Genomic DNA, 14313 nt, shown 5'->3' with positions numbered 1-14313 from the left:
GCATACAAAAGCCTGAATAAACTCTTTCCTCCTTCTGCCTTCATCCCCTAAAAATATTGATTGTGGTGGTGGGGGGGGGGAGGGGAGCAAAGGGAGATTTCTCTTACGTGAAAGCTACACAGAAAAAAAAATTTTTTTTGAATTGGTTCTTTTCAGATGCTAACTGCCCACTTCCTCTCTCTTATCAGCCACTTTAGTGCACTACTGGAAATAACAGTACTTAAACAAGTAACATAGCTTCAGTTTTCTGAACATCTCCAACATCACTGTTTCCCAAATATACTGACTTCGGGAAAATAGAAAATGCATTTTCTTCCAGACCTTTCTTTCCAATTTGCAATCCCAAGAGAGTTTAAGGGAAATGCAAGCCACATGTTCCTGGCCATTTCTCCTCAAATACATTCATCTAAAGGTTCTATTTTTTTTTTTTCTTTATGAAAGTAATTTGAAGTCTACAAAGCTTTTAAAATAAATTTTGGTTATCTCCCCTCCCACCCCCTATTTTTTTCCTAAGAAAGAGGATGTTTTTTGGATAAGATTAAAGGAACATAAACTCTGTAGGGTTTGACTTTGGCTCCAAATTTAAGTCATTTCGGTAAGGGTGGGAGTTCCAAATTCACTTCTTTTTTTTAATGTTTGTTTATTTATTTTGAGAGAGAGTGAATACAGGCAAGTGTGTGAGTGGGGGAGGGGCAAAGAGAGAGAATCCCAAGCAGGCTTCATACTGTCAGCGCAGAGCCTGACATGGGGCTCAAACTCAAGAACCTGTGAGATCATGACCTGAGCCGAAATCAAGAGTCAGACACTCATCCTACTGAGCCACCCAGGAGCCCCCCGAACTCACTTCTAAACTATCACATCACCTAGTTCCTCATCTATTTTTATCATTTCCTGTATTACATTGCTTCAAATTCTTTAGTAAAGCTTTCACTCACTCCACTCATGTTTAGAGTGCCCATTTGTGCCAGACCCTGTGCCAGGTGCTGGGGGTACAGCAAGAACATGGTGGACATGTTCCTTGCCTTCATGGAGCTTAGAGACTAGACTAGCAGAAAAGAGAGATGTTGAGCAAGGGATTACAAGTCTGAAGGCAGAATGCCAGGGCATGGCAGACAAGGCTTCCTAGAGGAAGTGTCCTATAACTCAAGACCTTCGGTCAAAGAAAAGAAGGGCCAGGTCAACTGTCAGGCTCAGCAAGCAGCAAGTGCAAAGCTCTGAGGTGGAAAGGAAAGACGGTCAGTGTGGCAGGTGTTTAGGAAAGTGAGGAGGAGGAGCATAAGATGAGGCTAGGAAAGACCACATAGGAGCCTGTTTCCCTGTCTGCCTCTTAGAATTCATGGCACAGTCATGGACCCTAATAGGGACCAAACTAGATCCTCCCAGACTGACACGTCTCCCAGACCAGTCCACTATGAACTTTTCTACTTGAGGGCCACTAGCCGGGCAAAGCAAAGGCTCAAAGGGCAAAGGCACCTCGTTTGAAATCTTTTACATATATAGGCACACATCTGTATGTTTATTTACATTTATGAATATATATATATTAACTGTGAATAATTTTCGTATATATTTTGTATGTATCTTTGTGTATGTATGCGTGTGTGTTATGTGTGCGTGTTTAGGTGCGTCTTTCATATTTTATCAACTTTTCAGTGAAGCCCTTTCTCTTTTCCCTTGCCTTTCTCCAATGCTGCCTTGGTGCAGACTTCTTTTTCATAATACCCCTAGACTTTGAAATAACCTCTCCAGTCTCCTTGCCTCCAGCCTCTCTCCTTTCCAATCTCCAAACAGCTGCCAGATTTAATAATGTCACTTCTCTGGCTAGAAATCTCTGAGAAGTCCTAGATGAACCACTGATAAATCTGTTTTGCCAGAGTTCAGAGTCCAAAGCAGTTTCTGGCCCCAATCCACGTAAGCAGCCTGGCCTCCCGCCGTTTTGCACCCCCCAGCCCATCTTCCCCACCATCCCACACTGTAGCCATAAAGCCCCACAGACTTTCCTCTCTTCATCAAAGCGAGCATCTCTCAACTTATGCCATGAAACACTGGTTCCATGGGATATTTATAGGAGTGAGACTTTCAAATACTTACATATGTTGGGAAATGACGATAAAGTTTGTTATGGGTTGAATTTTGGAGCCCCCCAAATTCACGCGTTGAATTCTTAACGCCCAGTACCTCAGAGTGTGACCTAATTTGGAAATAAGGTCTTTATAAGGGTAATCAAATTCAAATGAGGTCATTGGGGTGAAGCCTAATCCAATATGACCAGTGTCCCAATGCAAAGGGGAAATTTGGACACAGGAACACACACATAGGGAGGATACCATGTGGAAAAGAAGGCAGAGCTTAGAGTGATATATCTCCAAGTTAAGGAATGCCAAAGATTGCCTGCAAACCATTGCAAGGGAAGACGTATGGAACAGATTCTCCTTCACAGCTTTCAGAAGGCGTCAACCCTGCTGACACCATGATCTCAGGCTTCCAGCCTCTGGAACCGTGAGACAGTACATTTCTGTTTCATCCACCTAGTTTGTACCACTTCGTCATGGTACCTCTGGGAAACTAATACAGTGCCAAATGGCTTACTACAGTGCAAGACTTTTTCAGAGTCCTTCATATGCTAACATACATCCTAAATCTCCAGAAGGGTTCAGAGCATCCCTAACTTATTCGACAAGGAAACTTTTTCCCTCATGGGAACGAGCGTTCTGAGGAACAAACTTTGCGAGATGTCCACCTAGGACCCTGAACTCAGCTAACGGTTAAAGAGGAGAATATGTAGTGAGTGAATGTGTGAACAAGTTTGCCATAAATTGTGAATAACTAACAGCCATTACCCATTCCCAGAACATTCTCCTCCGCAAGGCGACTCTATAATTGGCAGACTTTTAAGCCCTGTGAGAAGTTGAGTAAAAAATTGCCAATGGTGAGAGTAAGCATCTAGGGTGACAGGATGTTCCATTCTCTTATCTCTAAGTATTACCTTGACCCAGGAGTCATTTAATAATTTGCAGGACCCAGTGGAAAATTAAAATACAGGATTTCTTGTTTATAAATTATTAGCTTCAAAAGACAGAGCATGAAGCCAAGATCTGGGCTCTTCTAAGCACGGAGCCCCATGTGACCATGCTCATGGAGCTACTCCTGCCTGGACTGGCCCAACATAATCCTCTATAATCTTATACTGCTGTGTGCTCATCGGATGAGTTACATTTAGAATATTTCTGTGTTGGAGGTCCCTAAGACCACCTCTAGGTTCAGGATTGCCTAGGAAGACTCACAGGACTCAGCATCTGGTGGTACTCATGGCTATGATTTACGACCGTGAAAGGAAACAAAGCAAGATCAGAAAGGGAAAAGACAAATGGGCAAAATCCAGAAGAAACCAAGCACAAGCTTCCAAGAGTTCTCTCTCTGAGAAGTCACACAGGATGCGCTTAATTCCCTCAGCAAGGAGGTGTAACAGCCTGGGAACTGTTATCTACTAGAAGAGCCCATTAGAGACTTTGTATCCAAGGTTTCTTTTGGGAGTGGGTCATATAATAATCTTCTTCCTAGCGTAAACCAAAATTCTAGACTCCCAGAAGGAAAATGAGTGTTTAGCATAAACCATATTGTTTTCATAAGTAGTTCAGGCAGAATGAGCTGTTCTTATCAGGAAATGATGGGAACCATCCTGAAATCCAAGTTCCCAGGTGTCAGCCAAAGGCCAACCTTGTAAACAGGCCTTTCTAAGGATAGCAGGGGATATTAGTGACATTAAAGGTGTCACCATAGACCTTCAGACATGAGCCAGAAAGATAGGAAACCATTTTGGTAGGACAAGCATCTGTCCTCAGGTCCCTGGATGAGCCTCGTGCTCACTAGGGAATTGATAGCATTCAACAAAAATCTGCCCACTGAAAGGCTGCACCGACTTGACGTTCTTAACTATTGTTTAGCCTTCACAGTGATCGCAGGGAAGATAACTCAGGTTAAGCCAACTGCCCTATAATATTTTTGGAGAAACATGTAGGAGAAGGGGTCTGGGGTAACTCTCCAGATATTCAAATTTCTATTTATCCAGGTTGTATTTAGTCTTAATCCGTCAATACGAGGTTACTATTTTAGTATTCCATAAATGAAACAATCAGACAATTAAATATTCATTTTCAAAGATAAATTAGTATTTAACACTTGCCAATTCAATGCGCAAGGAACGTGGCAATATCAACATTTGGTTTTTGCTCTCTAAGATGCCATGAATGTTGGAGAGTTTGGCCTACAGAAAAGGATACTGGGCTTAGAACTTTGCTCCTCCACTAAGAAGCTATGTGGCCCTGTGCAAGTCATAGACAGCTCTGAGCTTCAGTTTCCTTATCTGCTCAGTGGAAAAAATAACATCTCTCCTTCATTACAGAATAGGTATAGAAACCAAATAATGTAATTGAATTCATGTGAAAGTGGTTGGTAAACTATAAATCAAATCGTGTGTGTGTGGGGGGGATGCTTAAAGAATAAAGGAAAGTGACTACATTTAAGAAAGCCAGCATGCTTAATAAATGATGGCAATAACCCAACCCCATTATGGGGAGCAGTTACTGTCATCGTCTGCATCACTGATGGCGCAATTAACTTAATTAACACATACCTCTGTGGTGAGTCTGCTGAAATAACACTTTTCCTTTTTACATGCCCCTGCCTTGCCAGCAAGGCATCTCCAAGTTATGCATCTTCCAAGTAGGGAAGCCAGAGTGTGAAATGGCTTTGAGTTGGTATGCAGAAAACAGAATTCCAGAATATCCACATTCTTAGCTGCTCAAGATACCTAGAAGAAATAATAGAGGCTTCATGAAAATCTTGTAGAATAGGGAAAAAGACCAATGCATCTTAAAGTGGAGGTGTGTCAGGGTGGGTTGACTATGACCCCATAGGGAAGTCGTTCTCATCAAATCCAGAAAGATTTCCCACAGAATAACATCCTGTTCTCCCTAAGGTTCTGACAAAGGGGCCTTTGGCCTTTGGTCTGTCATGATGGTGACGGGGATTTTTGACAAGTGAGGATGAGTCTGTGTCTATATGAGGAGCAGGTATATAGATGGGCTGCTCTTCCGTATCACGAACCCCTTCTGATAACCTTGGTTGGGTTCTATGTGGGACTGCAATGGGGAGACCTCAGATTAAGGGACATACCACTCCTGTTTTGGAAGTTTTCCACTTCATTCAAGTTCTTCGGAGTAGTTGAAAACCTCTCGGGAATGTTCCTCTCACTCTTTTACCCTCTCTTTTCCTCTTCTCCCAATTCCACGGATCCATTTGCTTTTCTACCTTCTACCTATGTCTTCTGATTCTGTAGAGCCTATTCTCATTTTATGTTGACCATTCATTATACACTCCTTTGCAATATTATTTGATTATTTCAGATAGGCAACTCCTCAGGGAGATTACATTTTCCTCTAGAGCCAACATTCTCCTGTATGTCCTACAACAGCCTAGTGGGGGGCCGGCGCATCATAATCTAAGTAAATAATTGTTGAATTAAATTTGTTTTCCTTTCTTTCTCTTCTCTCATTAGAAATTGAACTTACTAGTTCCGCAAGATCAGCTGCATGGATCGGAAACCCAGTGTAACAGTGGCTTATATAAAACAAGTTTATTTGTCCCTCACATAATAGTATGGGGCTAGAAATCTGAGGTGGGCAGTCAGTTTTCCTCCAGGAGGTCATCTTGGGACTCGGATCACTTCTTTCTGCTATCTCTCCTTATTCGCACCTGCCTGGTCGAACAGCACACCAAGCCAGGAGGATGGTTGATGATGGAAAAATATAGAGTAAGAGTGCCCCTCAGATATCCTTCCCGTCATTTTTGTCACATCTCATTCATCGTATCCTGGCCACGTGACCATAATGGCTACAACGGAAGCTGGGAAGTGTAGTCTTTATTCTGGCTGGCCAGCCATCCAAAGAAAAATCAGAGCATTACTAATATGAAGCAGTGGTTTTCAAAATTTTTAACCACGACTCACAATAAGAAAGACCTTTTGCATGGCAATTCAATACAGGCACCATACATAAATAGAAATTAAAAGTGTTTTGAAACAATACTTACTCATACTCTGTGCAGTGCATTTTATTATGATGATTTTATAGTTTATAAAATAAAGGTGTCTGCGACTAATGAATGAAGAGTGGCCTGCGACCTGAAAGGCACAGCTATAGAAGGAAAAGAGAAGAATCCTACGGGGCCATTAGGAGTTTCTACCACTGGGAAGGAAGCATTCAGTTCTGATCTTAGGCAAGATCATCTCCCCACATTCTTAGTGGTGACTGTCACAATACTAGGTACTGGAGAGGCACAAGAAAATAAATAAGTCAACCAAAGCAATCAGTCTATGAATCAATCAAGCAGTCAGTGAAATCTTAGAGAGTATAGATAGAATCTCTCTACTGACACTTGAGGCAGAATATTGAAGGCTAGAGAGGACTTTTCACCAAGAGAACCTTTCAAGGTGGGAAAAGAGGAAATTCTTTTTGTCTCTTAACACAGGTTGTATGTAGATAAACCGCAAACACAAATATCCACCCCCATTGATCCTTCTGTATTTTAGGCTTATCGGATAAATCACATCAAAACCAAGCTGGTTTCATTTTAATTCTTTGACATGCCTCTAATATATGGACGGTGTCAAGGGCACCCTCATATTTTCATTATGATAGTATCTCCTAGACTATCCTAATTCACTTTTGTGCTAGAGTAATCTATATATCAGATTTGTCATTCTTTCCATAGACTTCAAATTTGAGGAAAACCTCATCTCCCGTGATGTTTTCTTCTTGACAGTTTCAACTGACTTTTGTCAGATTTTTGACAGGGGAAAATAAAACCCACAACTCAAAGAACATTACACGGCATTTGTTTTCAGAGCCACGGTTTTGGATGAGTTTGAAATGACTTTTAAATGATGTCACGATGGATGCTTTAAAACAGGCCCCAAATCCTTTGTGCTACAAGCACCGTTGGCCTAATTAGTTCTGGTGGGGGCATCATCATTAACTGCAAGCTAATTGCGTTAGTGGGCTCATACTACCGTGATTCCAGAGATTTGGGTTTTGGTAAACAGGGCATTTCCATGGTATTTATGGAAAGACGCCTGGGCAAGTGGCCTGACAAGGACAATCTGCACCACAGAGCCTTTGACCGCTGCAGCCAGGACCTCCGACCCGCTGACCCCTGGTTTCTGATTGCTTTTGCCACCTCCCTGCTTCATTCCGCCACCCCGGACCCAGTGAGCCTCAGTAGAAGTCAGAAGTTTATGCTGTCTTAAAGGCTGCTAAAGGGCTCCTGAAGAAACGAGTCAATGTTTTCATTCCACGTCCCAAAGCTCATCTGGATCTGCATCTGTGTTTGCTGTCTCCAGAGAGAGAGGCTAATTACTGGACAAAGCTGGGGATTAAGCTTCCCTCTTGCCCTTATGAAGCAACAGTCCCTCCGGAACAGGGTTTAGGACTCATTAGAGGAGAGTGGTGGAAAGAAGAGGCGTTTCTTCCCCATCCTTTCTGGATAAGGAGGACCGACATGTACAGGGCTTTTACTCCGGCACCTTTGACGATCACTAAGAAAAGCTCGCAAGTCCCCCGAAGATGGTCTACCTTTTGCCATATATTCAAGCACTAAGACTTGACAGGCACATTATTTCATCAGGACTGCATACCTTCGATGCATTCGGTGGCATAAGGCCAAAGTACAAATGACTTCAACGCTCATGAAATGCACTATTCTTTAACAAATGCATTAACATCTTCGCACTGGCGTATTAGTATGAAGAAATGAAAATTGCTTGAAAACGAAGGAGGAAGAGAGATTCCTAGGATAGGTTCCTACGGGTCAGGCACCTTGACAGCCAATAAGAAACTACCATTTGCAAATAATGTTCAAAAGACATATCTTAATATAGTCAGCCTGGAAAAGAGCTCTGAAATCTGAAAGCAAGTAGCTCTTCCCCTGTCACCAAAGGGCAGATGTTGAAGGTACAGCAGTAGAAGGTGAGCCCTGTGTCAGCAGGTGCACCCTTACACCAGCCTTCCAAGTTTGGATGATGACTAGTTTCTCATTTTCCTAAAAGATTGCACGAGGTCTTGCGTGTCTATAAAAGCATTTCTAACACTATGGGGTCAATTTGGCTTTTAAAATTTTGCCTTCCAGGATGAAGGCTCCAGGGTAATTGTAATCTGGCTCTTCTAAATCTTTCTCTCCCAGAGAGAGGCACATTTCTAGATGATTAGAGAACTTCAGGTGAGAACGCTACTCTGCCTCTGGCTTTATGCCTTAAAATATGACCTAAGGCGAGCTATCATTTCCCAGAAATGAAATATGTCATATGTTACTATTAAAGTGAACTAGAAAAAGAGCATTCTGTTACAATAATGGGTTTTGGTTTTTTTTTTTGAAAATGCAAATGTCAAATCCCCAAAGGAATAATACATATTTGATACTATTATTGGTACAGCAATACCAGTAATTGTGTGAAGTACTTATATTTAGTATTGTTCATATAGTAAAGGGATTTTATGTAAACCTTTCAGTAGAATTATTGTGTCAGAGGAAAATGAGAAACAACATCACTCATTATTCATGCAATCAATATACATTTATTGGAGGTGACTGTGTGTCAGTCATCAGTCTAAATGCTGAGGATGCCAGAGGAAGGAGGAGGAGGAGGAGGAGGAGGAGGAGGAGGAGGAGGAGGAGGAGAATAAGAGGAGAATGTCTTCCTGCCTTCAAGGAACTCACATTCCAGATGAAGAGACAGATACAGCAATTAACTCCAATGTGTGTTACAACAGCTATAATAAAGATCCCAACAGGGCTGTGGGAATATACTACAGAGAACTAGTCTTTCTGGCTGAAGGCGTCCTTGCTATCCTTAGTGGCCTGTTGGAGCTGTACCACATTTTTTTAATGTTTGTTTATTTTTGAGGGAGAGAGGGATACAGAACGCGAGGGAGGGAGGGGCAGAGAGAGAGAGGGAGATGCAGAATTCAAGGCAGGCTTCAGGCTCCGAGCTGTCAGCACAGAGCCCGACATGGGGCTCGAACTCATGACCGGTGAGATCATGCCCTGAGCCGAAGTCGGAGGCTTAACTGACTGAACCACCCAGGCGCCCCAGTACTGCGTTTTAAAATTTTATTTTGAAGCACATATTAGGCAGGTGGAACAGCATGGGCAAAGGTGTAGCAGTAGCAAATAATAATAATAATAATAATAATAATAATAATAATGATAATAATGATAATAATAATAATAGATAAAATCATGGCACATTTAGGGAATAGCGAGTGGTTTTGTGTAGCTAGAGGTAAGTCTGTCAAACCGCCTAATGTCAAATACTTTGATGGTCTAGTTTGAGTTAGAGAAACTTGAGTGGTTGTTGAGCAGTGTAAGTTTACAAAATGAATGTGTTTTACATTATACTCTATAGGGCCAAGGCAATGAGAGTAGGAGACAAAATACTGCATGGAATAAAACTGTCATTCTCACCATGACTCATCTGTTAACTCATGAAAACACACGACGAAATGCAAGCGAATTGCTCATTTCACATGCTTATGGGTAGATTGAACCTAATTTTGTAGCATTAAAACCAATTTCCCACCGAGAAAACATGTCACAGAGGATAGCACGAGCCTTTATCATCATTAATAATATTTGATATTTCGGTGTCACCTTTCATCCTGAGATCAGGCCTGTACACATGAGAATAGATAAGCTCCAAGGAAACAGAGATAATATTAATACAGTAAGTCACATGCGTTTCTATCTTCCATATTGCAAGGGCTTTTCAGCTGTGTGTTTGTCTCACATTTAGAAGTTAGTAGATATAGTTGCAAAGCAGTAATGTTTTGTTAACTCCTTCTACAAGAAGTCTCAGGGTAGATAGAGTAAGGGCCACATCCTTCCACGCGCAGCTCTCCTTGGAAGATCAGCCTTCGACGTATCCATTCTCCATTCTTTGGCTTCTTTGCCTGGTCATCTCCATTCTGAGTGGAGGGCACACCAACAGGGAGTTGTGTCTTCATGGCTTCTTCAGCTTCTTCAAAAGAGTAGCAAGGCATAGTGATCATGATCGTATCATCATCACAACAATAACTACTGCTACTGTTTCTTATGCAGCACTCATTTCGCGTGTGCATCATTCTATTATTCTAAGAACTTTGCGTATACATCGCATTAACTAATTTCACACCAACTGCCCGACAGAACTTTCTGTGATGATGATGTTCCGTATCTGGGCTGTCCAATACGGTAGCCACTAGCCACATGTAGTCACTGAGCACTTGAAATGTAGCTAGTGCTACCAAGAAACTCCATTTTTCTTTCATTTAATTTGAATTATCTTTTCGTGAAATAGTCATATGGCTAGTAACTATTGTCTTGGACAACAGACTTCTAGTGGCCGGTGGTTTATTTTTTAAAGAAAATAGAGCTCTGTTTTCATCATCGGTAAGAACGTAACGAGGACTAGTTTGACTGAATGGTTCCAATACATTCTTGAAGCTATAAATATTTTTAAAGAAGTCCCATGTTTTACATTTGGAGAATTTTTTTTTTCCATCCTTACCCCACCCTGTTAACATTTTATTTAAAACATATCTGTGGAACATTAGGGCAACATAGAATCATTTCTAAACAAAGAACACTCACAAAAGATGCGGCGGGGGGGTGCTGTCCCCAAATGAAACCTCAGTGTCATCCAATCATCCCATGTGGTCAGCAACGATGGATACTAGTCTGTCCATTGAGAATTGGAATTCTAATTACTGACTTCCCAAAGGGAGATATTCACCTCCACTTATAAAGTGGAATGAGGAAAGGGGGTTTTATGTTTTGGGTGTCCATGGAGAAACACAGTCTTGATTCATTTTGGGCCCTCCTCTTACTAAAACCACCTCCCTGGGATTTCTCTGGTTTGTGTGTGAAAATATGAGAATAAACTTAACGTGAAGAAATTGATTAGAAGACTTAATTACATTTCCGCTTAGTCGGCCCAGTAACTTGGACTGTTACCACAGTTAGAGAAAGAGAACTAAGTAGCCCTTGGTTTGAACCATCTGTCGTGAAAATGTGACATATGTTTGCTTTGTTTACTCAACAACCAAATGTAAACTGATACACTGAACAAGAAATCCGTGTATGGTATGACTGCGTGTGTGTGTGTGTGTGTGTGTGTGTGTGTGTGTGAAAGAGAGAGAAAGAGAGAGACAGAGCTCATGTGTTGAGCGTCAGTCCTCTCCTACTGTTCCTGAGGAACACGTGCTCAGACGTGCAGATCGGTGGAGTGTCCCCTGGGTTTGGGGCGCGCACGGAGGCGCAGGCACACCAAACAATACGCAGCACGCACTGGAGCCACCACAGCCGAGGGGCGCGCCTGGCTGTTGTGGAACTGAATGGAGAGCTACCCTCCTCTTTCCTTCTTATCTCCCCGCCCTTAACACCCCAGCCTCAAACTTCACCCAAAGCCCGCGCCCTTTTCAATTAACCTCTCTTGATGAAGATCAGCGTTTCTTTTCTCTCCTCCCAGGCCCATTGTCTGGTGCGATGGGTTTGCAGATTTGACAGCTGAGCTCACCCAGACTCGATTCAAAGTCGGTTTCCGTGAATGATGAACTTGGATATCAGCAACGATCCCGAACACAAGCCCTGAGCAGCGGGACTGCCATCCGCCAAGGAGGGCTGTTCCCCAGACCCTTCTCTCCACCCAGTGTAGACTTCAATGCTCCGGGCGCCCCCCGGTGCACTGGGAGAGGAGTGTGTGTTGGGGTGGGGGTGGGGGGGGGTGGTCAGCAGTATAGCAGAGATTGAGTGTTCCCAGAAATTGGGGTGAGAGGCTGTGTATGTGCTGGGGTTTTAATTTATGATTTAAAAATTTACTCTTGAAACAGCCAAGATGGAGGTCAGCTTATAAATTTCCCCAAGCCAGATCTGACGCGGTTTAAATGCAGTGGCCGGGGGGGTTCCGCTTTTGTCTCCTTGCCCAAGCTCCCGGAGAGCGATCGAGACTGCGTGTGCATGTGTGAGTGCGTGCGCGCTGGCGTGCATCGGTGCGTGGGCATATCCTGCGATCTCGGCTCCGAGGGTCTGGGTCTGAGTGTGTCTTTAACGCGCCAAGTCTTGAGTCATAGCCACGAGTGACGTGGGGAAAAACTTTGTGTTCGGAAGAAGGGTCTGGTTCGATTGCACTAGGACGGAAGAAAGAGCCCTTGTGTTTTGTGCTTTTTTTTTTTTTTTTTTTTGTCTCTGAGAGAGAGAGAGAGAGAGAGAGAGAGAGAGAGAGAGAGAGTGTCTGGCAGCACTCGCGGCCCGCTGCATAGCGCTGTGTGTCCTGTGCGCGCGTGCTGGGTCTGGCGCCGGATCCCACCGCGGACCAGCGTGTTCATCTGAGGCGTCCCGGCGGGCGAGCCTCAGAGGGGCTTGGCGGGTGTGCTACGGGGCGGCGGGAGCAGGAGCAGGCCGAGGGTCCTCAGGCAAAGAAATCTGGCCTCGGAACCCGCTAGCCTCCGCACAGCTTCCCATATCCCTCACCGGCACCCGAGAGCCGGGGCTCTGCTCGGAAATCTTCCTGGCCCCACTCAGTCCTTTGAGCTCTCGGGGATTACCGCATCTTCTTCCTAGCGCAGAGAAGTGAGTCCGGAAAGGGAAGGAAGGGGCGGGGACACCCCCCAAATAAATAAATAAATAAATAAATAAATAAATAAATAAACAAACTGGCTCCTGGACACAGCTGGACACGGTCGGTTGAGTCCAGGTTGGTGGCATTTGGAGAGAGTTTTCTCGTTCTGTGGGTTTGGGAACCCATCGCCGCTCCCCCACCCCCTTCTCCCCTTTTGCAGGCGCCCCTCAACTTTGGGGTCCGGGGGCGCGCGCGACTCCGGGCTGCACCTGCCCTAGCGCTCCGGGGCTGCCGGCCGTTGCGCTCGCCCCGGGCGGTGGCGTTGATGAGCCCGAGTCCAGGGCTCTGGGCGAGTGTGTGCACGGCGCGGACACCCGGGAGGCAGCGGTCGCACGGCGGGTAGGGGCGCGCGAACCAGGTTTCGGCCCCAGCCGGGACGTCGGTTCCCCACGGCCCCGCTGCCTCCGAAAGGAGGCGAGCCCAGGGAGGGGAGGGGGGACGGCGACCGGGGACAGCGATTGGTGGTTTGGGTGAAGAGGGCCGGCAGCGGAGCCAGCGAGCTGGCTGGAGGAGGGGGCGGCGAACTTCCAGGGAGAAGGGGCTCTTTCTGCGCCAGGGCTGGAGGAAGAGCTGCTGCCGCCGTGTGCTTCGACTCCCGGCAGCTGCTGGCTCCGCTCGCAGCGCTCGGAAAGTAACGTTATTTATTTACTTGCTTGCGTTCAGCCTCTTGGGTTGGACCCGATAGACACCCCTTGGACTTTGGGAGCCCGCGTCCGACCTCTCCAGCCCCCGCCCTGCCCTTGCGGGCGGCTCCCCGGAATACACGTACATGCCCTCCCCCTCCGCGCCCCCTTCCTGCGCCCCGACCGGGTTAGGGGTGGGCCCTCACCCGGGCGCTAGAAAGTCCCCCAAGGCGGGAGCAGGGGAGGGCAGAGGGGCGGGGGAGGCTCTAGCGCTCTCGGCTCTCATTTCAAAGCGCGCTCTCCCTTCCAGGTTGGGTCAGACCTGAACCCCTAAAAGCGGAACCGCCTCCCACCTTCGCGCCAGCCGCCCGCCGGGAGCTGAGTCGCCGGAGGTGGCGGCGGCGGCGGCGGACGGACCCGGGAGTTTCGTCTCGCACTGGATGGAGCTGAACTTTGGGCGGCCAGAGCAGCGCGGCCGTCCGGGGAACGCTGTATGCTGAGCTCCCCCGGCGAGACCCAGCGGCGGCTCGGGATTTTTTGGGGGGCGGGGACCAGCTGCGCGCCGGCACCATGTTCCTGGCGACCTTGTACTTCGCGCTGCCGCTCCTGGGTAAGTCGAGGCCGCCGCTAGCTTTCCTACCCGCTGAGTCCGAGGGGTCCTGGCGGCAGCCCCTTCGAATTGCAGTGCGGTGGCGCTGGGTGTGGGCGGGCGAAGTTTCATTTGGGGGAAGGGGATCGTGAATCCTCAGCACGCTGGGCTTCGGAGGCGGGGATGGCGCGGCACTTGCCCGCAGCAGCTTTTTGTGCTTGGTTTTTAATTTCTGTGCCTTTTCATGCCCTATCCTGGCGGAGAGCGAAGGGGTCCGAGCCCTCCAGCCCCGGGACCCGCGCTTCCAGCGAGTCCCGGGAGCATGCGGAGGCGCAGCGGGCAGGTGGGGTGTGGGCCAGCATTGGACTGGGAGAGCAAACTTCGAAGGGAAA

The 14313-nt window shown here is 46.1% G+C and overlaps 1 protein-coding gene across 4 annotated transcripts in view; it reads left to right on the top strand.

The window, feature by feature from the left end:
- The first annotated feature begins 12766 nt into the window (after window positions 1-12766).
- The window catches only part of GFRA1 (GDNF family receptor alpha 1), a 211990-nt gene continuing 210443 nt past the window's right edge, over window positions 12767-14313 (top strand). For 2 of the 4 annotated variants that reach the window (XM_058697878.1, XM_058697875.1), the window contains exons 1-2: window positions 13213-13340; window positions 13643-13942. In XM_058697878.1, the coding sequence (XP_058553861.1) occupies window positions 13903-13942 (40 nt within the window). In that variant the 5' untranslated portion in view covers window positions 13213-13340; window positions 13643-13902. Of the gene's footprint in view, window positions 12785-13212; window positions 13341-13457; window positions 13475-13642; window positions 13943-14313 lie in introns of those variants that run through there. The other 2 variants (XM_058697877.1, XM_058697876.1) reach the window with 2 other exon arrangements.

This window comes from Neofelis nebulosa, chromosome 13 (assembly GCF_028018385.1).
Source record: "Neofelis nebulosa isolate mNeoNeb1 chromosome 13, mNeoNeb1.pri, whole genome shotgun sequence".
Lineage (NCBI taxonomy): Eukaryota > Metazoa > Chordata > Mammalia > Carnivora > Felidae > Neofelis > Neofelis nebulosa.
Note: the sequence above shows the minus strand (reverse complement) of the source record. Positions and strands in the feature narration are given on the sequence as shown.